The following is a 26,241-nucleotide window of genomic DNA, read 5'->3' as shown; positions in this document are numbered from 1 at the left end:
AGAATATCAATTGCTGCTTTTGCAAATTACTGTAGAGTGCTGTTTAGAATCAGGCTGCAAAGGAGAACTAGAGAAATTATTACAGCTTCCATGTAAGTTACCTGTACAGCAAGAGTAAATTTTCCACATTCTGCTCATTTCCATAAAATTAGGTTTTGCGGCTCTTTGAATTTAGGAATAGCAATACCAGATTGATAATATCTGTTGGTTTAATTATCAGAAGGAATACGGAGATTCAGTGCTCAATTTCTTTTGTTGTCTTTAATTGTATAGAGAGGAGGATGTATCATCTTGTCAGAAACAAATGGATACTTTTGAGCTCCTTGTAGAATCACTAAAGAAATGGATAAAAGAGACAACAGAACGAATTCCAGCAGCGCAACCCTCTCTGAATACAGAGGAGTTAAAGAAACCTTTGGAAGACACATTGGTAAGACATTGTAGATGAGAAGTGAAATATGGCTGCAGGAAATAGGGCATCTATTAGTAACATAAAAGCACAAACTTAAGGGGTAAGCAACCCCAGTAATTGGGATTAGGGAGCTTGCAGTCTACATTTACATTCCTGTTTCCTTTCTGTGTTTGGATATACTGCAAGGGATTCCCAAATAGAAAGGTTATTCCTTTCTCTACACTAGATCTCTTAAGTCTGAAATCAGTTTTGTAATGGACAAATTACTCTTTTTCTTAATTAGACTTTAAAAGATGAATGGACATTAAAAGCACCTGAACTGCAGAAAATGAATAGCAGAGGAACATTGCTGTGTAACCTAATCACTGCTGTGACTTCTCCTGCCAAACTGAGAGCAGTTGCAAAATCAGGTATGCATTTGTATAACCAGGTAAGCCTAACATTTCAGGAGTTTTTAAAACCTTAAAGGTAAAAATATCTCACCCGTGGATAGCTCTCTGAACATTATGGCTTGTGAGAAGTCAGTCAGCCAGGTCTGTTCCGACCCTTGTTTGCTGTGACTGTTGTTCAACTCCCTGCTGCAGTAATTCAGTACATTCTGATGGCTTTGTGCTGCCAACAGCAGAAGAGCCCTTTGATGTAAATGATTAACAGGTCCTCAAGCTGTTACTTCACTATATGATTCCCAGATAATGACAAAAATTAATAGTGTCACATTTGCCTTCATCTCATCCCAGCAAAGTTCAGATAATGAGAAATGGACTTATTCTGATAGGTGTTCAGTGCTTCACACACCCACCAAGTCTGCAAGCAGGACAAATGCAAACCCTTCTTTTGCAAACCCTGATGTACCCACACACCTTTGCTGGCACAGAGAGACTTCTTTCATGGCCACAAGGCTGCTCTGTGTGACCCCAAACAAACACATAAAGTTTTCAAGAGTTGTAGAGTTTTTGTTAGAAGGGTGGTAAGGACATGGTTTGTCTAAAAATTGAGCCTAGGCAAACATTATCATCCCAATATGACAGCATAATTAATGCTAGTCAGTATTTTAGTTGAACAACAGCACGGAAGGGAAGCAGCTCCATAGCCTAGCGTGACTTTCTTGGGCCAAAATGTGTTTCCAGTCTGGAGCTTTAGCTAAATCCTTTTTACCAATAATCTGATTTTAAAGACAGCAAATCTATTTCCATGTTTTTCTGCATTCTAGTGTTTAAGCGTTAATTTGTTTTACAGAAACCAAGCCATCGTTCAAGGCATGTTGTACCAAGGGTCTTTTAATAGCCATAAGCACATCAGTCAGTTCTTGAATTTATTTCCAAAACTAGTCAATTTGAACATGTTGGCCTTCACTAATCATCTGAAAAGGACTGGGAGGATGGAGACTTCCCTCCCCCAATTGAGAATACCTCTTTGGCAAGAGTAGAGCACTTCCTTTTTCACATCTCTTTGTAGTAGCTGCCTCTGGTTTCATTCTTGTTCAAATTTTAAAGCTTTCAAAGGACATTTTTGAACCTTATATGGGATATTCGGACTCTTTTCTCTGCCCCTTTCTCTACTCCTATGCATCCAAATAGAAAAATAATTAAATAACTAGCATAGAAAAGCAGCTGTAATCCTCCAGCCTAGAGTATTCTCCCTCCTAGACAAGAGCTGCACTGTGTATCACTTAATCACAGTTAGAAATGCTGGAGTCCAGCTAATAGACCATGAAGATTTACAAGGCTCTGGGCTGGGGCCCGTGCCTTCTCTTATCTGGTTTATTTTCTGCTGCCATCCTCCAGCTGCCTCTAATGTGGTCCTCACTGTCCAGCTGGTACTGTGGAGTGGATGCGTAGCCTTTTCCAAGGCAACCGTTAATCTTTCTCTGTTAATTGCTCATCTGGGAATACGTATGCGCAGGAGAGCGGGAAGTGATTCTCCTTGGCGTTCTCCGTGGCTTGAACGTGTGCCCCTTTTCCAAAGCCCACGTAGCCCTCCTTCCAGAGGCTTTGAAAGGATGTTTAATTAGTAGGGCTGCCTGGGCGAGTGAGTGGCTGCCCCCGAGTGACAGTAAGGACTCCACGGTGCGGTCCCTGTCATGGAGCATGGTCTCAACACAAGATAGGGAGGGATTTGGGTTGGTATAAATAGCTTTTTGTGCAGGGGTAAGGTCCTGCTTAATCACAGAATCATTTAGGTTGGAAAAGACCCTTAAGATCCTCGAGGCCAACCGTTAACCGAGTCTGTGTTGCCAGCTGGCCCAGGCATGGCTGGGTGAAGCCATGTTCTCAGTAGGTTCCCTTTGGGGAGAAGAAGGAAGTGATGTTAACCATATGGAGGAGAGTAGACCTCACAGCTGGGCATGGACCTTTGTCCACTGTAGTCATTCATTTAGCATAGTATTCAGAGGGGTAGAACTGCTTATACATCATGCCTGTGTGCACACTTACACGTGTATCCATGTGCACACCCCCTGGCCGTGCATATGGTCTGCATATGTGGCACCACTGATGGTGCTAGCTGGCTGGAGCAGCTTAAAACATAAAACAACCTGAAATATATAAAACAATTGAAATAAAATATTTGCTATTACAAGGTTAGCATTTAGAGACTTCTTTAATACTATAATAAGAGCTCTTATCGTGTTGTTTTTGAAGAGGAAATGCAGTGTTGGGATTTTGGTGGGAAAAGGCCCAGATAAGCATGGAACTTGGTCTCTCTTGATCCACAGGTGGCACAATGTTAAATGGAGAAGGAGGAGCTCCAGGAACTCAGGATGTCCTGAAAAACAAAGGTCAGTAAAAATTTCAGGATGTGATTAAAAAAATGCACTTCTAAATATGTAAGTATTTTTAAAATTTGGCATGTAAGTCTGCTTGTAGCAGTCAGTACCAGACTGAAATTTCATAGAATCATCGAATCATTCAGGTTGGAAAAGACCCTTGGGATCATCGAGTCCAATTATTTTCACTGAAAAGGGTTCTCAGCCATTGGAATGGGCTGCCCAGGGAGGTGGTTGAGGCACCATCCCTGGAGGTGTTCAAAAGATGGGTTGATGATGTGGTGCTGGGAGGTCTGGTTTAGTGATGGTGATGCTTCTTGTTTGTTGTGTGGGTGTCTATTTTTGTCAGTTAGGTTGATGGTTGGACAAGATGATCTTTGAGGTCCCTTCCAACCTAGAAGATTCTGTGATTCTGTAATTATCACCCTACTCTACAAAGTTCTCCCCCACACCATATCCCCCAACACCACATCTAACCGACTCTTAAACTCATCGGGGGATGGTGACTCCACCACCTCCCTGGGCAGCCTGTTCCAGTGTCTGACCACTCTTTCTGTGAAAAATTCTTTCCTAATATCCAGTCATATCACCATCAAGTAAGGAAACTATATTCATTAGGACGTGATACTAAAATTAATTGTAAAAATACCTACCTTTGGCTATCCAGTCATATCACCATCAAGTAAGGAAACTATATTCATTAGGATGTGATATTAAAATTAATTGTAAAAATACCTACGTTGGTATGTTCTTTGAAGACAGATCAAATTTGGCTGTGGTCTCTGAATCAGTAGGTGCTTCTATAAATGTATCAGGGATAGCTATTTTAATGTAACGTGTGGCTTTTGAGAAAATTCTAGCACCTGTGTACATGGTTTGAAACTTTTTAACACTCAGCAGCATTCACACCAGGCATGCACACAAACATACCCATACAAAGACACCCATTTGCCATACATTTATATCACTTTATGTCACCAGCCCCTTGACAGAAAGAAAGGAGCTCACACGGGCACTTTGTGCTTCTGGATAGCCACTTACCATGGCCCGAGTCTGCAGTGTCTGTTCTCCTCAACTGCAGTCTGCTTAGGGCACAGTCTGCCTGCACTGCTCTCTCAGTGATAAAATACATTAATAATGGCACATAAATGTGAGTAAAATATGACTGCAGTAATGTCAGGCTGTCATATATATAAGTAACTGAACTCTAGTCCAGTACGTTGAACTTTTTCGTCATGGAATTTTTGCTTAAAATAGTAAAAATAACAACGGGTAGAAAGATTGTAATGTATTTGTGTACCTGTGTGTATGAAAGTGATGATTTTCTGTGAAATGAGGAGTAATGAATGATTTTCTGTGAAATGAGCAGCACCTGCAGTTCACACCCCAGGATTAGGTCATTCAGCTGCAGCGTGACCACATGTAGAGTGAACTAGAAATCGCTCTGACCACATCCAGCAGGTTCTTGTCTGGGGGACTGTTGGCTGCTTAACTCAAAGCACTGACTGTTTAGAAGTTCTTGAAGTCTCTGTGTTGTCTGAAGGGCTTGTAACCTCTAACACAAGCTTTGGGCATCTCTCCTTCTGCAGAACTGACAGCTGTTCAACAAGCTATGTCTGATGTGAATCACAGTTATGAAGATTTGGGCGTTTTATTGAAGGAAAAGATCTCAGAACTAGAAAACATGCTTTCAAAAATGCAGAATATTCAGGAAGAGTCGACCTCAATGATGCAGTGGTTGCAAAAAATGGACAAAACAGCATCAGACTGGGAAGCTGCTCCAGCTGATAGTGAAGCGGTTAAAGCCCAAGTTGAGCAACATAAGGTACTTTGTGCCTCCAAAAACACTTTCTTGCAGTTATTAAATTCTATTTGCATAACTGATATCTCAGCCTAGCTTAATGTTGCAGAGAGTATTTCAATAATCCCAGTAAGTATGCCAGTCAGGCTTAGAGCAAATCTGATGAACTGTGTCAGTGGAGTAAAAGGGGCACCGTGTCAGAGAGGAGGAGTTGTGCAGGTCAAAAAATAATCATTTTGGTGGCCAGTTTAAATAGGTGAGGCTATATTGATTATGCAATAAACTTTTTTTTGATCTCCTTAGTGGTTTAGAGGTGCATACTGGATGGCTTGTTAGATCTGAAGGGCTGTATCTGTCCAAAAGCTGTTTCTGCAGCTGCTGTTTCACTGACACTCCACAGACCTCCTGGTCTCCGCAGCTGCAGCGGCTTATGCTTATTCCAGGGCAGTGTTTCTCTTCAGAGCCACGTCACGCTTGTTAAGTTCCAGAGCTGCACCACAGTCTCCTCCCCTCTGTCACACTGATAGCAGAAAAGCACTGAATCAGCAGTAAGCCTCTGTCCTGTGTTGGAGACATACGCCTCTCTAGCAATGAAGGACGAGATTTACACGTGTAGAGGTTCATTTTGGAAGGGAAATGTAACTGTCAGGGAAAATTCTTTCCTTGCTTGTGATTGTGAATAACGAGGACGGAATTTGATTCACCTGAGGTACTTATATTTGGCAGGTCACCCTTAAAAGTTAACCTGAACAGCTACTGACTTTCCTTAGACATTGATAACATTCAGTCCTAAAATGCAGACTACACGTGGAAGAAAGCTAGCTCCTTATTTTTGATCAGAGAACGTGCAAAGCTGACATGACCATCTTACCCCCAGTGTAGTAATAGAAGAGTATACACAGCTAAGTGGAAAACTGAGGGATGCTCAGGCAAGAGGCATCCTTCTGGTGCAGTTGGACCTTTTAGTAAAAGTTCTAAATCAAGCACAGGTTTGTCAGTGTTTGTTTTAGTGGGTTTGGGATAATTAAAATGTGTTCCATAAGGTAAGCTTTGTTACTTCAGAATATTCCTAGAAGAGCCCTTTGCCAGGGAGCCTTTTTGCATAAGGAGTCTTCACTCCTGTTTATAAGAACGGCACAAATTAGGAATTGCTGGGGCATCTCAGTTTCCTGCTAGGTCTACACTTTGAGCTATGGTGCTCTTTAAATTACAGTTCTAGGAGATCTAAAAAGCAGTCTGTCTGTGACAGCAGGGCTCCCACTGAGGTAAGTGAAGCTCCCCCACACTCCTGTGGGTGCCAGCTGGGTTATTTCTGCTGTGAACTGTGCTCTGCCTTCTGTAAAAGAACAGATTCCAAGTGGATGTGAATATGGTGGGACCTGGGGGATCTTATTTATCTGAATTCTTCTAGTTCTGTCACTTGTTCAAATGAAACAATAATAATAATTATTATTAATATAATTTAAATCTGTCAGGTTGTCTCTTCCAAAAAAAATTGACCGGCAACATAGGCCATTACAAAGTGTTTTGAGATTTATGTAAGAAATGTAGTATACATGTGCTTATAGATATTTATTGTTTATCTCTGTGCTTGGCATCTCACTATTACGGACTTCAAACTCAGACTTTACTGTTCTTCCCAGTCTCTTATTTGTTTATTTTATCACTTGAATTTGCAGCTTTTTGAAACCGAATTAAAGCAAAGTGCGAATAAAGTGCAGGAACTAAAGGACAAAGTGACAGAGCTGCTGGAGAAGAACCCCAACTCCCCCGAGGCACCCAAGTGGAGACAAGTGCTGGATAAAATAGGTACTTCAGCAAAGCTGTGTTATAGCTCAGACTTGTTTGGAAGTTGGTTTATTATGCATTTTTTTAACGTATTATAAATCCCTAGTATTTTTCATATCTCACTCCCTTCTATCCTTTAGATTGTGTGGAAATAACTCCCTTTCTGAGAGTGTAAATGTGGAGTAATTCCACTGGTGTCCGTGGGCTTCGAATGTGTATGAGTGCAGTTGAGAGGGGCTACAGATGACTCCCTGTTTGAGAGGGCTTTATCTCTTCCAAACAGCGTGTGGCTAAAACCTGGCTGGTCAGTTATTGCTCCAGATACACATGTTGTTCTTACAAAATGGAACAAATTAAGTTTCTTCTAATTTCATGGAAAGAACAGTTTGAGTTGTTGGTAATGCTTCTCTGCGTGCTTTTTCCCCCTGCGGTAGCGGCTTTTGTCATTGGTTTTGGTGGCTTTTTACCATTTTCTAAAAGTCATTCCGTAAATTTTGCCAAAAAATCTTGGAAATGACCACGTTTGGACAATGGATTTTAAGATACTGCAATGCATAATTTTGAAGAGCTTTTAAAAATTCTTCATGTCGTATTTTAAATAAATCATAGGTCCATCTTGTTTCAAACTGATAGATGTGTCTATAGCTACACCAATACTAATTTTGAAGCTGAGATTTTTTCCCCATATATCCTGTTTTAAGTGAAACTCTGAAAGACTTAACTTTTCATGAAACAGGTAAGGTCTTCGAGAGAACTGAAGTAGCGTTGGAAGGGAATGAATACAGAATGAGCAAAGGTCAAAGGCAGTGAAGTGGGAAAAAAGACTGAGAGAACACAGATGAGATCTGGGGACAAGGAGAGTTAGCAAAATATCAGGGCTGGCTGAGCAAGCACTGATGGTATTGCAGAGGGAAGGGGGAGGTTACAAGGCAGTAAGGCTCAAGGGCTGCTCTGGAAGCCACTTTCCACAAGGTGAAGAGACTGTAGCTTGGCCTAAGTGTGAACCTGAGCTCACACGGTGCTTTTGAAATACCTGGGCGCAGAAGTAATTTCATTTGCCTGTCATTAAGTGCCTGGTTTTGATGTTTAAATGAGGCAGTTAATCCCCACGGGCTCCTAATACAAACGTTCCAAAGAAGTGTGCTCTTTTTTCAGAGGAGAAGACTAAGTTAGGGTTTCTCCTCACCCCTGGAAAAGTGTCTTTCTTTTTCCTGAATAAGCGGGAAGATTTCTATCTCTGTCTGTCTAAATCAGGCACCTAAGTTATCCTGAGTACAGTTCTTTGGCTTTTCTCTCATTTGAGACCGACGCCTGAATTTGGCAGTCCTTCACTTAGTAATATTCTCATCCAGTTTTATTACATGTTGTATATTCATTGCTCTAAAAATTCTGCACGTGGCTGTGCTAAAGTGCAGACGTTGGCCCGAGTGTGTATGAATGTGCCTGTTAAAAGATGTATCTGCCCAGTCACTGCAATAAGGCATCTGGAGTTAATCAGCAAGGAGCCTTATTAGAGAGCTCTGTTTATGTTTCGTATAGAGTCTGCTGTCTGACAGCCCATCTGCTAGAACAAGCATGCAATATGTTAACGTTATCATTGTTAGATTCCAAGTGGCAATACCTCAGTCAAGTTACATCTGAAAGACAACAAAAACTGGAGGAATCTTCGAATTACTTGACGCAGTTCAATACGACAGAAGCCCAATTAAAGCACTGGCTTGTAGAAAAAGAGCTAATGGTCAGCGTGCTGGGACCGCTCTCCATTGATCCTAACATGCTGAAGACACAAAAGCAGCAGGTTCAGGTGAGTCATGCCAATATGCATTAGTTAATTAAGTTTCTTCTGCTTTGTTGCTATTAGCAAAGTGCTGTTTTGCATTTAGATAGAGTACAGCGCAGTTAGTTTGAGCTATTATGTTTGTTTATCAGGAAATACCAGCTTAAGTCACACTGGACTACAGTAATTACAAGAGAAAAATTATCATAAAAGTGAAGAGAGATCAGAACAGCTAAAGGAAAAAAATGTTGAGGAGATACTGAACCTCTGATATGTTTCTGTGTTTTCACTGTACTGTGGCTTCTCTATAGTCGAATGAAAATGTTCCTTTGAAGTTTTATTCATTTGAGATTGTATTTTAAAATCAGTCCTCATATACAGTCTATGCTCTAGAACTAGCTTTTTGAGATTTTACTCACTTGACTGTGCCAGTAGCTAATAAAATCACGAAGGCAAGTGAAATGCAGTACTGTGACTAGGTAATGGGGCCAAGAGTGTGAAAGACAGAAGAAAAAGTATAAGGAAAAAGTAGTTTACTTACAGAAATGCAGCAAACTGCAGACAAAGGAAGCAAAAGTTAAATTGGACCAAGTTGCAGGAACTAGAGATTTTAATTTCAAACATTTCTGTTGCTGCCAGTTATTTTGAACCGTGATGAGAAATAGCAGTCTCATTTTGCAAAAATATTATTAAAGCTGGCATATCAATGTTGATTAAAATGAAGTGTTTTAAACAAATTATATTCTAATACTATGTAAAAGTGACTTAATATTGGTTTGTAAGTGCTTCAAAAAGTTAGACAGCTGGCATAAGACTATAATGTATCACTTAACAGTCCTTAAAAGTTAAACCTAATTGAATTTAAAAGAAAGGCTTTAGAATGTTCTGTAAAGTAAAACAATTGTATTGGTTCCTTTTTCTGCAGGCACTATGACTTGCTGTCAAAAAAAAAATAATACTGGGAACCAGTGATGTAAACTTTAAAGGTCTTAAAGTTTACATTCAGTCATTTTGTGAATTATCCAAATATTCTCTGTTCTAAAGGAATACATTGCACTATTATGTCAGAATACACCTTCTTTGAAGTTCTAGAGACAAATATTGAAACTGTCGACAGTGCTTGAAACTAAATAGCGATTGTTTTACTTGGTACAGTTACTTAATTACTGTAGTATTAACAGAATTCATTGTTTACTTGCATCTGCTGATTGGATTTCTATTAGATGATGTGTAAATTAACCTCATTTTTCCTGGTTATTTGGCGTAAACGCTTGGAAACAACACAGTTTATGTGTAGAAGATACAATCATTTCACTGGGTTTTGAATTCTGAGATTGGTGACTCAATCAGTGAGATCTTAGCTACAATAAATTCTACAAGAGTTTTGTCAGAAGCACTTTGCTGGTGTTTGTGGTTTTTTTTTTTTTTCTGTGAGGTAAATGCTTTTTAAAATTTTCTTTCTTCCCAGATTCTGCTCAAAGAGTTTGACACCAGAAAGCCCCAATACGAGCAGTTAACCGTGGCTGGTGAAGGGATCCTGAAGAGACCTGGTGAACATCCACCCTCCCACGAGATTGTGAAAGAGCAGCTGGCAGCTGTGGCACAGAAGTGGGACAGCCTCACTGGCCAACTGAGGAACAGATGTGACCGAATTGACCAAGCCATTGTGAAAAGCACAGAGTATCAAAGTCTACTCAGAAGTTTGTCTGATAAGCTAAGTGCCTTGGATAGCAAACTAAGCAGCAGCCTGGCTGTGAGTACACAACCTGATGCTGTGAAACAACAGCTGGAAATTGCTAGAGAAATGAAGGAGGAAATAGAGCAGGAAATGAAGAATATAAATGCAGCTCGAGCTCTTTGTGAAGAGCTGTCAGCGCTGGTTGGAGAAGAGTATTTGAAAGCAGAACTGACGAGACAATTAGATGGCATCTTAAAATCGTTTAAGGATCTTGAGCAGAAATCAGGTTAGTATTTATTTAAAGGAAAATAGCAACTAAGGCATAAAGTAAAGCATCATAGTCTTACGTGTCTTTACAGAGATGATGAGTGAGCTGAGCCTAATGCCAGCTCTCTCTCCAATCCAACTCCCAAACAGTTGTACGTTAGAATGTAGGAAGGTTCCCGTACCTTGAGCAGGTGAAAATGATACTTGGGATCTGTAGGGAACAGTTCTGGAGAGAATGTGAAGCACAACACCAGGGCTGCTTTTTTCACCTCTTCCTTCAGGTGCATCTTCAGTGAATTAGAATACCAAAAGAGGATGCTGTTCACTGAGCTAACTAACAGCAGAGGTGCAGAGTGTTAACCCAAATTGTCATTTTTAGGCAAGCACCAGTTACTGGCTTGGTGAAGCGCAGCGGTAATTGTATAAAACTGCCTGTAAAAGAAGGGGGCCAGTAGCCTGCAGCCTTCCCTTGCCCTGTGAGCAGCAGAACTGAGCAAGTAATACACTGCAAGCAATATCATACTTTGCTCTCCCTGACAGCCTCAGTTTTAGCTTTTTAATTTCCTCTGGTCACGAGGAACTTCAAAGGATCTCTCTAAGAACACATATTGCCTGCAGGCCAGGAGTTAGACAATACTAGGCTAGATTACTTAATATTCCCTGTGATTTCACTCCATAACACCACGCAACACAACTGTGTGTTTTTCACTCCCTGAATGGGAATCCTGCAGACACAGGTTGGCTAAACTCACCTCATCTGATTCGTGTCCAAATGCCTTCACTGCTCTGCTGCAGTACGGGCACAAGGCTGTCCCTTGCAAAAATCTTGGTTGCCTTCCAGTCAACCACCACCTACTAAGGACAGTCCTTCCTTTCATGAATATTCATTCCTAATAGAATCAATATTAATTATTATGGCTTCACTGAATATTGGCAAATTCTGATAATGAACCTCTGTGCTGTCTTCTCTTTTGTAGATAACCACGTTCAGCAGCTCCAGTCGGCGTATGCCGCTTCCCATCAGTTCCAGCAAACATCTAAGGACTTCCAAGCCTGGCTGGGCAAAAAGAAAGAAGAGCTGAACCAGGCTCGTCCCGTGTCAGCCAAACTTGATGCCTTGCAATCACTAATTGAAGAACAGAAAGATTTTCAGAAGACCATGACTGATCAGATCAGTTCATACGAAAGAATTGTTGCAGAAGGAGAAAGTATCTTACAGAAGACTCAAGGAGCTGACAAAGCAGCGTTACAATCCCAAATTGCCACACTCCGAAGTAACTGGGATGAAATGAATAAGCAGGTAAAAGAAAGGCAAGAAAAATTAACAGATTGTCTGGAGAAAGCCCTCAAATACAAGCAGCATGTCGAAAATCTGCAGCCATGGATAGAGAAGTGCCAAAGCAACGTGGGTGAATTAAAAGTTGGCATAAACCCTGTTGAAATAGAGAATTCTATTGTTCAGGTGAGGGCCTGGCAGAAGGACCTGGATAAACACCATGGGATGGTGGAGCTGTTAAATAATACTGCTGAAAGTTTGCTCAATGCAAGTCAAACAGATAAAGAAGTTGTTCAAGAAGAAACTAAGGTGCTGAATCAGAAAGTGAATGTGGTGACAGAACAGTTACATAAGAAAAGAGAGAGCTTGGAAAATATGGCACAAAGGCTGAAAGAGTTTCAGGAATCATCCAGGGAAACTGAAAAACAGCTTAAAAATGCCAAAGAGCACCTGGAAGCTCACAACTTACTTGGACCTCAGTCATTCAGTAACAAACACCTGACGATGATGCAGGCCCAGCAGAAAGCTTTGCAGGCTTTAAAACCTCACGTTGATCTAGCAAAGAAGGTTGCCCAAGACCTTGTGGTAGAAGCTTCTGATTCAGCTGGTGTTTCTGACCTCCTGCTCCAAGCTGAATCTTTGGAGCAAGAATACACTGCCGTGAGCCAGCAGGTTGAAGATAGGTGCTCGTTTTTAGAGACAAAACTTCAAGGAATTGGCCATTTCCAAAACAGGATCCGAGAGATGTTCTCTCAGTTTGCAGAGTTTGATGATGAACTTGATAGCATGGCTCCGGTGGGGAGAGATCTCGAGGTACTGCAATCACAGAGAAAGGACATCAAATGTTGCCTGAAAAAGCTGGAGGATCTTATAATGAATAACGAAAACGCTAATAAAAACTGTAAAATGATGCTAGCCACAGAAGGTGAAGATTCTCCTGATCTTGTTGGTATAAAAAGAGACCTGGAAGCTTTAAATAAACAGTGCAACAAGCTACTCGACAGAGCAAAAGCCAGGGAAGATCAAGTGGAGGGGACTATTAGCCGTGTAGAGGAGTTTTACAGTAAGCTGAAAGAATTTTCGAGTCTGCTTAGGAGAGCTGAAGAACATGAAGAGTCCCAAGGTCCTGTTGGAATGGAAACAGAGACGATTAATCAGCAGCTGGATACATTCAAGGTAGGAAGAGTTCTTTCTTACTACTCTAAAGTATTTTACCATAATGCAATTTTATTAAATATCACTGTGAAAGGGGTTGGTTAAGCACAGGCCTTGGAGTTCTTTCTTACTACTCTAAAGTATTTTACCACGATGCAGTTTTATTAAATATCACTGTGAAAGGGGTGGTTAAGCACAGGCCTTGGATAAGTCTTCTCTCACAGCAGTCAGTTCTACCTGCGTGCTTTTTACCTGTTTGAAATGGGATATCCTCTTGGGCTGCAGAAAAGCCACCGCTTAGCAGATTCTGCTGACTTTGCATCCCAGCTGGCAGTTCCTGCAGCCCAGTTCCCTCTTCACCTCTCTTCACCACCTGGTTTCCTTGGTTTTATTCTGATGTTGTGTGTATTACGCAAACTTTCTCCCTGGCTGTGGTGTGAGACTCCAGTGGTGCAACACCAGCCCATGGGCCCTTTGCTCAGCTGAGTAGTTGAGGGTTTTTTTCACGTGGGTACCTGCCTCAGCGTATTTTTGGTTTAAGACCTTACCTTTTGCCATTTTCTGTTCTGATCCACCAGCCAGTTTTACCTCACTGAATCCCACCCTTACCTAGAAACACCCTAATAAGAAGAAATCAGGTAAAATAAGCCCCCTTTTATATTGGGAGTTTACTCCAGCATCCTTAGCCAAAATGCACTGTGTGTCACTTTTTTAATGGGCCAGTTAGAAATCCTTGTCCAGCTCAAAAAAAAAAAATGCATTGCAGTGTTAGTGGGCGTTAATTATGCTTTGATGCTGGAATGAAGTACATATACTTGCCTTTTTTAGGTTACAATAAATGAAATTCCAGTGCTCGCTGGAAAGATTTATGACTCCTACAAATGTAAGCAGTGTTTGAAAAAGGTCATAAATCTCCTAATGGCTGTCTAGTAGCACTGAATATTCTTTGGTTTTATTTTAGCCTAATATTGATTCAGACTTGTACGTTAGTTCACAGTTAATCATAAAAACCAACCCTTCAGAACAGGATTTGATAAACCCTGCTGTTAAAAAGATGACCTTGGAAAAAAAGTCATTACGTGCTTGGCCCAACAGAGGGTGCGTTTGGCTCGTTGAAACTAAACCCTATTAGAAAGGAAAACTAAAACTGAAAACTTTATTGTGGGAATGTAGGATGCGAGTTACTGGGAGTTCTGATGAGCTTTCAAAATGCATAAATAGAGACAAAAATCTTGAACAAATAGTTACATTATGAGGAGATTCCATGAGACTGGGAGGATTAAAACAGTGTGCCACTGTGTCCCTACAAGTCTATCTCAATGTGAAAGAGAAACAAATGGCTTTTGTTTGTATATGGTTAGTAAAGCACTTTGGATATATGAAAATAGCAAAAGCTCTTGCTTACACTGACTGTGCAGGATTTCAGTTGTAGCCAAATTGCCATCTCTGATTTTACCACATTTCTTGTATTTTCAAATATTAAGTGCAGCTTCAGGTCTTTGTTACTCTAGATATATTATCTTTTTTTGGCTACAAAGAGCAATGCTTTCAGGGAGCAGCAGCCTGATGAACAGAGAGTAGAAGAACCCAGTTCCCTGTGTGTTGTCTCATTGTTGTCCTTCATGGGGGTGTTGGACAAGACACAGCAATTGCCCAGTTGAGAAGCAAGAGGCTTCTCTGGTCTCTGCAGATCTGGGGGGACATGGTGTCCAAAGAGCTTGCGTGGTAAAAAGACCAAAAGACCTGGAGAGGCGTAAAGGAGAAGAGTGATAGCAGTGTATTTATAGCCAGATGTCTACTCCAGGATGGTATTTATATTAGGTATAATTACAAGCTTAGAACTGTGTTTTGCTCAAAGCGACTATTTTAGGCCCTGCTTTTGCTTCTGAGGGAAAACACAATGCCATTAAACAGGAGGTGAAAAACGATGAAAAGGTGAAGGGGTTGTTTAAATAAGTGAAGAGCAAATGCAGGAGTAAAGCAGCAGAGTGGGGAACCTTTGAAGAAAGGAAATAGGAAGAGCAGAACAGGAAATTTTACTAAGTGAGGCTGGTAGGTAGCAAAGGGGGGCTGATAGGAGGAGGATCAGGATGGACGATTACTCACCTAATACTTGGTGTGAGCGTTACTGGGACAGGGCAAAATTACAGTAGGTAATGGACCTCTTCGTCCTCTTTACCCTTCCAGACAGCAATTTCACCTGAGGCAGCAAAGTGTAGGGAGAATGGCTCCCACAAATCCTGCTCCACTCCCGGTGTGTTTGCTCACATGTTGGTGCACGTAGGCAAACACACACAACCTCAACATGTGGCTGTGGCTCCAAAACCACAGTCTGGCTCCTCACGGCTGTAGCTTCTGTGGGCAAGTGCCATCAGCTTGTGTTCCTCCAGAGTAAAGCCAGAGAGTTGTTCTTTGGTAGATAGATTTATTCACATGAAATCTTCAGGCTCTTCAGGGAAGGAGCTCGTGTAATGGGCCAGAGGTATTTTTTGTGGTTTGACCAATTTTTATGTACAAAGAGATAGAGCTTTGTGCGTCTTCTTGGCGTGACATTAAAATACATAGTTATTTTAAAAAAATAAACAGGCTTTGATTTGTACTTTTTAGATATAATTGGCGTGACATTAAAATACATAGTTATTTTTAAAAAAAATAAACAGGCTTTGATTTGTATTTTTTAGATATATATAACATACATATATACATATACATACTTGTTTATATTCTTTCTTTGTAATCTACTTCAAGTCAGTATAGAGGTTAAATAGAAAGCACTTAGTGTCAGTGTGAAACTATATTTATTTACAATGCAGATAGAAAATTTGCTTTCTGTAAATGAAAATCTCCAGTGGAGTTCATTTGAAATTAGAACCATGACTCTTATTTCACAAAGTACTCCAGGAAGACTGCAATCAAATGAAGAATTTGTCTCAATTAATATAAAACGCACAAAATTAATTACTAATTAACTCAGCTTTGTTAGACCTTTTTTTCCCCAAAGTCTGCATGCAATGCATAGATTTGGTACCAAAAGAAAATGTCTGTAAATTAGGTTTGTGGAGGGCCACCAAGTCTGCCACCGTTCTTCAAAAAGCCAAACACAAAAGAATTTTGCACGTGGGCTGAACCAAATGCCCCACGTTTGAGTAGCCACACAGCACTGGGATGTTTGCTGTAGGAGCAGTGTTTGCAGCTAGTTTCTTTCTGAAACGCAGAAAGAAAAAAAAAACCCAGCAGTTGAATTATTTTACTTCTTGAAACCTTTGCACAATTCTTTGTACTGCCATTAAAAGGCATTCTTCTTACTCAAACCAACGTGGCGCTGTTACAGCTTTCATCAGTATATGGTTCATTTGGTCTTCGCTTTTATTTTTGGAACAAAAGTAGATGCAGTCGTTAGAGGTTGCCTTCTAATTGGACTTCAGGGGAATTTTTAGCTAGCCTGGGTATTCCTGCCAATGAGCTTGAACTAAGATTTTAATTGGCTTATGTTAGTTGTGTAGAGGGTGTCCATCCTCTGATTTTCACTTTGAAGGCAGATAATGTTGAAAGAATAATCAGAAGTTTCTCTTTAAGCTCAATATGAAACTAAAAGTGTTGCATTTCCCATGCGCTGGTTTGCAAACCCTGGAGTAAGATAATAACCTTCTCGGGGGGTCTACTATAGTTAGGGTCTGTCTTGAAAAGCAACAGTAAAACAAGCAATTTTTTTTTGAAGTCTTGATTTGAAAGTGACTTGATGCGTCATATGTCTTTAGTAGATATGGTGAAAAAAGGTAAAATATTTTTAAATGTTAATAATTTTGCTGTTGAACAAATACAGACCAATTTCAGTTATATACTCCCTCTATACAATGGTGCAGTGCTCTTAGAATTCCGTAGGGATGTGTTTGGGGGGAGAATAACCACCGATGACAGGACTTCAAAAAATGCTTTACTCATCTTTACCATTATAGTATATATTCTCAACTAGATAATCCAGAGGTGCGTATCTGGTGTATTTTTAATCTGTTATGGCTGCTCACCAGAGAGGTGGAAGAGAGAATTTGTCTCTCATGACTTTAGTATTTGGATACATAGCTGACTCTATGTGCAATAAGCAAGAAGTGTGGTGCCTTTGTATTTCTTGCAGAGCGTACCCTGCTTAATGCAGAAAGCTCCAGCTGATTGTAGTTAATACCCTGTGTTAAGTTTCAGCACTAATTGCCATATGCTGTCCTTAAGCTGAGGTCTGAATTGTCACTGTAACTGGTGGGTGCTGTCACATGAGCAGCACGGGGTGCTGGTTCTTTGGGGTTACAGTCTGTAAGGCAGCAGAGCAGCTTCTCCTCCTGGGGAGTTACCCCAGAGCCCCCCAGCCCTTCACCTCCAAGATGGTGAGCTACAAGTGTAGGTGTCGAACACTATGTGAGAGACATACATGTCCCAAACGGGATCACGGAATTGTCAGAGTTGGAAGGGACCTTCTAGAGACCATCCAGTCCATCTCCCCTGCCAAAGCAGGGTTGCCCAGAGCACATCACTCAGGGCTCCATCCAGGCGGGGCTTGAAGATCTCCAGAGAAGGGGACTCCACACCCTCCCTGGGCAGCCTCTTCCAGGGCTCTGCCACCCTCACCCCAAAGAAGCTCTTCGTCAGATTTGAGTGGAACTTCCCATGGTCCAGCTTGTGCCCATTGCCCCTCGTCCTCTCACTGGGAACCGCTGAAAAGTCTGGCTCCATCCTCAATCTTTGTCCTATTAGGCTGTTTTTATGGCGCTCTAAGTCTCACCTGAAAGTCTTCTGAATAGAGATACTTTTTTTGTTTTTTTCTTTTTCCCCAGCGTTTTGGCGTGTCTGTGGGGGGGAGCGGGGCTGGGGGCTGCCGCTGCCGGGTCCCTGGTTGCCCTGTGAGGCAGGGACCGGGCCGCAGGGCATCCCGACAGGTCTGGGCCCCTCTCCCTGTCAAACGGAGCCGCGCCTCACTATTCCAACACCTACAGACGAGTTTGGGGTACTTTTTTTAAAAAAAACAACGCAGAGACAAGCATCCAATTGACCTTTCCTGTGGAAGCGTCCATTTAAACGACGGCTTTATCAGCGGGCAGGGTGGCTGAACGCCAGGAGTATGGTTACCGGCCTGTCTCCCGGCGGATGGCGCCGTGCCGCCTCGCCTCGCCTCACCTCACCGCGCCCCGCCTGCCTCGCTGGGGGCCGGCCGGGACGGGAGGGTGGTGGCAGCCCGCCGGCTGGCCCCCTCCGGCCGCCTGAGGCGAGAAGAGGAGGAGGCCTCCCCGCCGGCCCGGCCCCGCCCGCCGCACGGCAGCGACACGGCCGTGAGGGAGCAGGCGAAGGGGCGGTGGGGAACCGAGAAGATGAGGAGGAGGAGGGGACGGAGGAGCCCCCGGAGCGGTGGGCCGGGAGCAGATGTTGCCTGAGGAGCGAAACGGGGGCGTTCCTGGCCGCGGGGCGAGCCGGGGAGAGGGACGGCCTCGCCGGGCGGGACGCTGAGGGAAGGAGGGGGTGTGTGTGGGGGGGGTTCCCTCCTGGGCCGCCTCCTTGGCAGCTGCGCTTCAGAAATGAGGAGGGAGGAGGGAGGGCGGCCCGGCGGCTGCCGCTTCTGAGGGGGGACCTGCCGAATGTAAACCCGCCGTGCCTTCCTGGGGGACACGCCGCGATCCTCCCCAGCTCTCCGGGAGGGAGAATCGGGCTGAAAACCCGCCTTTTCCGACCGCCTGATGGAAGGGACGCCTCGGCTCGGCTGGCTGGCCCCCTCCGGCCGCCTGAGGCGAGAAGAGGAGGAGGCCTCCCCGCCGGCCCGGCCCCGCCCGCCGCACGGCAGCGACACGGCCGTGAGGGAGCAGGCGAAGGGGCGGTGGGGAACCGAGAAGAGGAGGAGGAGGAGGGGACGGAGGAGCCCCCGGAGCGGTGGGCCGGGAGCAGATGTTGCCTGAGGAGCGAAACGGGGGCGTTCCTGGCCGCGGGGCGAGCCGGGGAGAGGGACGGCCTCGCCGGGCGGGACGCTGAGGGAAGGAGGGGGTGTGTGTGGGGGGGGTTCCCTCCTGGGCCGCCTCCTTGGCAGCTGCGCTTCAGAAATGAGGAGGGAGGAGGGAGGGCGGCCCGGCGGCTGCCGCTTCTGAGGGGGGACCTGCCGAATGTAAACCCGCCGTGCCTTCCTGGGGGACACGCCGCGATCCTCCCCAGCTCTCCGGGAGGGAGAATCGGGCTGAAAACCCGCCTTTTCCGACCGCCTGATGGAAGGGACGCCTCGGCTCGGCTGCTAGAAAGTGATGTTTTCCTGCGGGACTCGCGGAGGCACCGCGGACGAGCCCGGTACAAGAGGAGGATAAGCTGCCTTTCGGGATCAAGGTTATTTATAGTTGCTGCCAAAAAAGTAAAGGGCTGGTTTATTATTCTTACTGGGCTGGATTTAACTTATTTCTTCTCCCCACCCACCCCCCCCACAAGATTTTCTTCGTGCCTTGGTCTGAACCCTACACAGCCACTGTGGATTCGGTGTTTTTAAGCTGCCGCCCCGTGTTTTATTTATAAAGGAGATGGGACTCTGCAAACCAGTTAAATGGATTACAGTTAAGTCACCTACAGAAGATAACGTGCCGCCTTCTGTAACGCTGGCTCATTCGGAAGGCTTAACCGGGAATTTCAGATACAGATTCTGAGCTGGAAAAATAGATGAAGCCTTCCGTGGAGCGTTTGAAATATTTGAGCCATTGCTGGGTTTTGCTATACTTTTTTTTTTTTTTTTTCTGTGACATTGGAAGATTTCTGTTAATTTTCTTACTGAAGCACTTTATATTTTAGAGGGAGGGGAGAAAAACCTCACATCCAGGTAAAGTTGCATTTAAACTGATGCACTGATTATGAATGACCTCAGCCACCTCGTAAGTTGTGATGTCTATTTCGTATCTATGCATCTTAAGCTAAGGGCAAGTTTACTATAATTCTTCAGACTGCTAGCGTGTTTTTTAAATGTTTCCCCTGCATCCCTGAGAACAGAGGTATAGTGGTGTACTTGTGCAAATACTTCCAGGATGGGGAAGCCGCTTAGCAGGCCAGACTGTCTACGTCAGAATCCTCCATGTGTTGGCAAAGGGGAAGAAGATGAAGATCTAAATATTGAGGACTGTTACGTTCCCCAGAGGTCCATCTATGACACCGTGAGGCTGAATGAACAGATCGATTCGGGCTCCAAGGGCAGCCTCTCCTCGAGGCATTTCACGGACCGGACCTTACCCTACAGTCACAGAACACTGGACATCAGCACTTTGTGCTCCAATGGTGCCCTTACTTCTTCCAGTGTTTTTGAGCTCCGGAGCCGTGAAGCTAGTAAGTTAGATGAAAAAATGATCTTTGATGCTCTCAAACTGAACAGCGATATCATTCGGACAGCTGGGTTACCCAAAGCAAAGTCTCACACAGAAAAAAAGGAGCACAGGAGATCGTGGAGAATGTTTGTTCCGCCCAACTTTTCAGATTACACTAATAAAAGCGAATGCTCTTTTAATGAAACTGCTGATATGTCAGATACAGCTAGATCAGGCAAATGCAAGTGGGGTACGAATTCTCTTACCTCGGAAGAGGATGATTCTGGTTTATGCAGCCCTCCAACAGAAAGGGAAGAAAAGCAAGATACACTGTTAGCAGGGGAACAAGCTCAAATACAAAGTTTATCTTCTGCAGAAGATATCCACGCAGTAGGTCAGTTCAGACCCTATTTCCCAGCAGTTTGCAGAGAGCAGCAAACCACACTGCTTGCAAACAGTAGTGTCCCTGTCAAAGAAAGCTGCAGATTGGCTTTGCATGATGTTTTACCCTCTGGAAAAGTAAAACAAAGCAACGCGCAGACATTTGAGACGGATCAGGAAGAGGTGGGGGGCAAACACTCTCACTTACAAGGTTTCAAAGAGAAAACTCTGGCACAGGAAGATCCTCTTCAAAGGGATGGGAGAAGTATTTCCCTTGACGAAAACGAAGTGGAAAATGCATATGAAGTTCATGAAAAAACTAAAACACGAGTCACAACAGCAAAGGAGGATTATGTGGATGGTGGATGTCATGATGTAGATGTTTATTATTCAAATATTGCTGTAAATACTAGTAGCTTGGATTTAGCAAAATACGAGATTTCATCTGATACAGAGGAATCCAGTCTAGCGTGTACAGGCTCAAATGAAGTGGCGTTGTCTGTTGAACAGCGTGAATTGGATAGTCCTGTAAACTGTCCAAAAGCTGTCCCAGAGAGAAGTAAAGGCAATATCTGGACTACTGGCATCCAAGAAACCTTGGATACAGTCTGCAATGGCCTATTGTCTAACAAGGTAATTAAAAAAAAAAAAAAATCCACAGGTTTTTGAAGTAGCCGTAATGCAACCTGGAAGATATTTGTTTAAAGCTTTCTTTAAGTTTCGTTGTTGCAAAAATGTAAGTTTTTTTTATTAATTTGGCAGATGCAGTAATGAGTGTAATTTGCATAGCACAGGCAGTGTCCAAAATAGGTGAGGCGGTGGGTTCAGAAGATGAATTAGGGGCAGACCCTGGGAGGGATGATTGCTTCCAGCTGTGTGGGGCAGGGTTATTTATTGTGCAGCTGGTGCCTGGTTTCTCCCGGTTTGGCCGTGCACCCCCCGGGTTGGTGCTGGGTTCAAGGGCAGCTACAGCCCGTGTGTTCAGCCTTACTCATCAAGGTACAAGCGACGGTATCAGATCCTTGTGGTTTCCAGAGCAGGCAGATTAAAGGCTCCCCGCCTCTCCCCAAAGCCAACTCTGGCATTTGCGTGCCAGAAAGCAATCCTGACGTTACAGTAGTATTACAAGCGCAGGACCTTGCGAGTGGTGGATGAGGTAAGGGAGTTAAGAAGCGAAGCTTTGTAATAAGGGAAAGGGTGTTTTGTTGGGTCTGTAATTTTTTTCTTCCCACTCTGGTTGAAATCCGAGATGCTTCAAGCTTTGTTGCTAAGTTGTTCTGGTAAACTTTGGCCTCGGCAATAATTGTAATTTATTTTAAGCTTCTCCCTGCAAAGAATGCATGCGTTTGTAAAGGGCAGATTGTGGAGATCAGTCCTCTCTGCAGTAGGACGTTGCTCTCAAAAGATGAGGCTTTATGGCACATAAAAGAAGAATTTGTTATTGATTCTGTGTGGAAATATTATTCTGCCTCCTCCCTACCCTACAGTCAAGAAAAACAACAAGCTTTTTCCTTTTTCTGGGAGCAGCCAGCTGGTTGCACTCTCTCAGTGTTCGTGTAACCACAGCCTTCAAGTCTTGAGGTTCTTTTGTCCGTAGGAACAAAATTCTTAGGGATGCTTAATTTATTTCACCCCTTACCGTTTAGTGCAGTTGCTTTAGCATCTCGATTGACTTGTCAAGCCTGGCAGAAGCGTGCTCAGCCACCTGAGGGCTGCGCCTTGGGTGTTTGGTGCCAAAGAGGAGGGTCCCTGCTATGTCCAAAGGGATCCCTGCTTTTCAGGATGCTGAGAAAAGGTTGCTTTTGAATGCACTAAGTGTACACCAAAACTGTGACTGAATGCTGCTATAGAAATAGGAGGATTGAGGGTCAAAAGTTGAGCATTCTTTTAGCATTGTTTATTCATTGGTTATTTTTCACTGGCCTGTGTAATTAATTCAGGGGCTTCAGGCCATTTTCTGATCTCATTGACACTGGTGTCAGTGCAGCCTGATGCAGCTGAATACAAATGGAGATTTACATTGCTGTTGCTAATGGTAATAATTTGGCTCTGAAAAAGCTTAAATACCTGAAAGAGTAAAATAAAGCAAACAGAAAACTGCTCAAACTGCTCTTTGAGTGTGGTCAAACCCCTGGCAATTTGCAAGAATATCCCTCTGAATGAAAACCCATTCTCCTGGGCATCCGCAGGGATCCTGTTTCAGCAGCATCTGTAGTGCCTCCTCCTCACTTGTTGCCATTATATTCACCTAAAAATTGCCTCTTCCTTCACTACTACTTTAACTTCTGCTTTTTTGGAAAATAGTGTCCAGTTGTCTCTCTTGATGTGTGTGTGTTTGTTATTTATTTGAGGACAACTCAATCCTTCTGTGCCATTTTTTGGTAGATTTTGTAGGTGGGTAATTAAACTGATAAATGAGCTTTGCTAGTCTTGAATTTTTTCCTTTGCTAGAATATCTTTCTTTTTTTCTTTTTTTTTTTCCTAAAACTTTCCCCCCTACTCTCTCTCTCTCTCTCTTTCCTTCCTGTCTAAAACTACTCATGGAAGTGGAGGTCATTTTCCCTCTGTGATGTATTACATTTACTCTGTTTACATTGAGCCTATTCTGTTTAGATTGAATAATTTGTTTTCAGGAAGGTGCTGATGAGGATCGGTTTCCTTTCTTCTAGACACCAATTTTCAGTGCTTTTTGTTTGTTTGGGTGTTTTTTGTTTACATACTGTGATGTAAACGTCAGATGGGTTTTATGTCAGAAGATACAATGTTTCACGTGTGTCTTGGATTTCAACTGCAGGTATTCCAGAAAGAAGAAATCGAACCCCTGCAAGTAAAACAACAGGAGGTGAATTGGTTGGGTCAAGGCCTTATTCAAAGTGCTGCTAAAAGTACCAACACAGAAAACCTCGAACATGACCTTGAGGATGTCAACACCCGATGGAAGACTCTTAATAAGAAGGTTATTATTATTTTGTTTACTGTTCTGCTTTTCTTGTGTTCTGCTTTTTGATTATTTGCTGGCTGACGTCTTTCAAAATGCAGGAAATTAAATATTCACTAAGAATCTTGAGTTCTATTACTTCACACAATCTCTTTGTTGGCAATTCTGAGGATAAGATCGATATCACTAGTAATTGGAGGTTTTGTCAAACTTTCTATAGGTCTATCCTGGATTTTTATTCAGGAAAGACTCCTCTAGGACCGTGTGTTCCTTCCTGCTTAAGCACAGCAGGGAATTTTGATAACCCAATCGAGGAGGTTGGAAAAGTAGCTCTGTCATTTATAGCCAGCCACTTCCAAGTAGTTCTCCTTCAGTCTTTGTTCACCTGTTTTTTCCACTCTGTTGTGCTCATCCACGTACAGTGTTGTACCTCAGCAGTGATCCAGCCCAGCTTGGGGTGACTTGTGGCACATTTCCTTCACAGCACCTTAAGGATTGTATTGCTTGAGATGCTTTGGGAAACTGTCAGTAGATGTTTTTCTGTGGTTTTTGAAGAGTCCTCTTCCAGCAGTAGCTGCTGTTGGAAAATGGAAAGGGTGGGCAGTAGAAGCGGTGCTCGTTTTCCTCCACTCTGTCTCCCTGAAGGAGTGATGCAGCAGAACCACGGACACCTGTGGTTCACCAGTTTGCCTTCTCCTTTACTATTTCTTCTTCCCTTTGAAGGGATTATTGTCCATTATTAAGAGTTGCTATTTTGGGTGCCTGGCTCAGTCTTCCTATAAGGAAAATAAGACTGTGTGAAACACAAACATACTTCATAATACTGTAGCTATACAAACCAGGAGGATCTCTTGCAGGGAACTAGAGCAGTCTGATCTACTGGGAGTCAATCTCTTCTTTTCATTGGATGCCTGTAGCTCCAAAAAATTAATAGTAAATTGTCCCATAGTGCTTTTATAAATAGCTGTGAAAATGAGAATGTTGGTGATGTTGCCAGATGTTCTACAGATTTTTGCTGCTTATTTCAAAGAAAGAAAAGGTGAGTGCACTCTGATCCTCTGCTTTTTTCCAGGTTGCCCAGCGTGCTGCACAGTTGCAGGAAGCCCTGCTTCACTGTGGGAGATTTCAGGATGCCCTTGAATCTCTGCTTAGCTGGCTTATCGATACAGAAGACCTCGTGGCTAATCAAAAACCACCATCTGCTGAATTCAAAGTTGTGAAGGCCCAAATACAAGAACAGAAAGTAAGTGAAACGCGTTAAGAACATCTTGCCTTCCCTTGGATCAATGAGAATAAATTCCCAGTCTTTGACAAAGCATAAAATCTGTTTAAGTGTATTATATTACACTGAAGTGTGCTGAGGTGTTTAAAGCAGCCATCTGTTCCATACTCCAGAATCTGTCCAGGACTGGGAGAAGTGCTTGTCTTCTGGGACTTAAGACAAAGAGTGACACTGTGCAATCTGAGCTCTGGTTAGAATTGCTAACGTTATCCAGAAAGGGTTGTTAAAGGCCTATTGGAAAAAGAAAAAGCATAAAATCAGTGCTTGGCCATTTGGAAAGTAGGAGATAAAAATGAGTGAATTTTTATCATAATTGCAAGGTAATATTGCAGATTATGGACTTAAATACTTGACTCTTGATCCTCGTTGTGATCTAATTGTTGCTGGTAATTAGTTGGAATGCTGTTGGGAAATGGCCTGTGCTAATGTAAAGATGCTATCAGTGTTGTCAACTTTAGCAGATTTTCATAATGGTTATAGAAAAATGAACCATAACGTAGCTTATGAAACATACAGTCTATGGCACCCAGAGATTTCGGATAAAGTTAGTTAGTGTTGGGATATCTGCAGAGGCAAAATGTTACCAAAGGCAACTAGAGAATGGAGGAAGGGAGGATTTTAGACAGAATTGTGTTTTATTCTTCATGGAGAAGTTAATTGACTGGACTAGGTCAGTGAACTCAATTATATCTCAAACAAGTGGTGAGTTGATTATAGAATAGTTTTTATATCTATTTTCCTATCTCTGTATATATCAGAAATGTCTTCATGTTGCCAAATCTAGAAGGGCATGCAGCTTTCTCAAAAATGTTCCTATAAGATATATCAGATACTCTAAGTAGCTTGTTTCCCTCAATGGTATTAAATAGAACTATTTCTCTTATATGCTCACTCTTTGGGCTGCCCCACATCTTTACCCCATAGAAACCAAGGAGGTTGTAGCAAAACAATTGAGAAACTAAAGTGAGCAAGGCAGGTGGGGGGCAGGGGAGCGTGTCTCTTTTTTTGATTAGCATTATTCACACTTTCATCACAATATGGGTATTCCTTTTTCTTTTTTTTTTTTTTTTGCTTTAACAGGTTTTTCAAAAAGTCTAGCTCCTTTTGTTTTTCCACTTGTGTTATTCCAATGTTTCTTAATAACCTGGTGCCTGATGACTTTCTCTGTAGCTTCTCCAGAGGTTGCTGGATGACCGCAAGCCTACTGTTGAGGTCATCAAGCGGGAAGGGGAGAAAATTGCAGAGTCAGCAGAACCTGCTGATAAAGTGAAAATCCTGAAACAGTTGAGTTTGCTGGATAGCCGATGGGATGCCTTGCTCACTAAAGCTGAAACAAGGTATTTGAAATTATTTCATAGATTTGAAAAATGTAGACATAGCATGTGATAGATGATTAGAAGCAGCATGTGGAACTCTAT

The 26,241-nt window shown here is 42.8% G+C and overlaps 1 protein-coding gene across 1 annotated transcript; it reads left to right on the top strand.

Moving 5' to 3' along the window:
* The first annotated feature begins 279 nt into the window (after nt 1-279).
* LOC106891814 (dystonin-like) lies at nt 280-26,209 on the top strand. Its single transcript, XM_014948588.1, has 11 exons — nt 280-430; nt 696-822; nt 3,126-3,188; nt 4,766-5,001; nt 6,657-6,786; nt 8,370-8,569; nt 10,011-10,506; nt 11,465-12,939; nt 23,398-23,559; nt 24,614-24,784; nt 25,994-26,209. Exons 1-11 carry the CDS (start codon nt 305-307, stop codon nt 26,207-26,209), a joined length of 3,402 nt encoding a protein of 1,133 aa, XP_014804074.1. The 5' UTR covers nt 280-304.
* The last annotated feature ends 32 nt before the right edge of the window (nt 26,210-26,241 follow it).

Source organism: Calidris pugnax, unplaced genomic scaffold (assembly GCF_001431845.1).
Source record: "Calidris pugnax isolate Ruff unplaced genomic scaffold, ASM143184v1 scaffold163, whole genome shotgun sequence".
Taxonomy (NCBI): Eukaryota; Metazoa; Chordata; class Aves; order Charadriiformes; family Scolopacidae; genus Calidris; species Calidris pugnax.
Note: the sequence above shows the minus strand (reverse complement) of the source record. Positions and strands in the feature narration are given on the sequence as shown.

Bases quoted from the DNA above. Each gene is read 5' to 3' on its own strand.
- LOC106891814 (XM_014948588.1), top strand. From the start codon at position 305: ATGGATACTTTTGAGCTCCTTGTAGAATCACTAAAGAAATGGATAAAA. The intron at 3,189-4,765 runs GTCAGTAAAAAT...CTCCTTCTGCAG, and splicing joins GGATGTCCTGAAAAACAAAG to AACTGACAGCTGTTCAACAA. The intron at 8,570-10,010 runs GTGAGTCATGCC...CTTTCTTCCCAG, and splicing joins CACAAAAGCAGCAGGTTCAG to ATTCTGCTCAAAGAGTTTGA.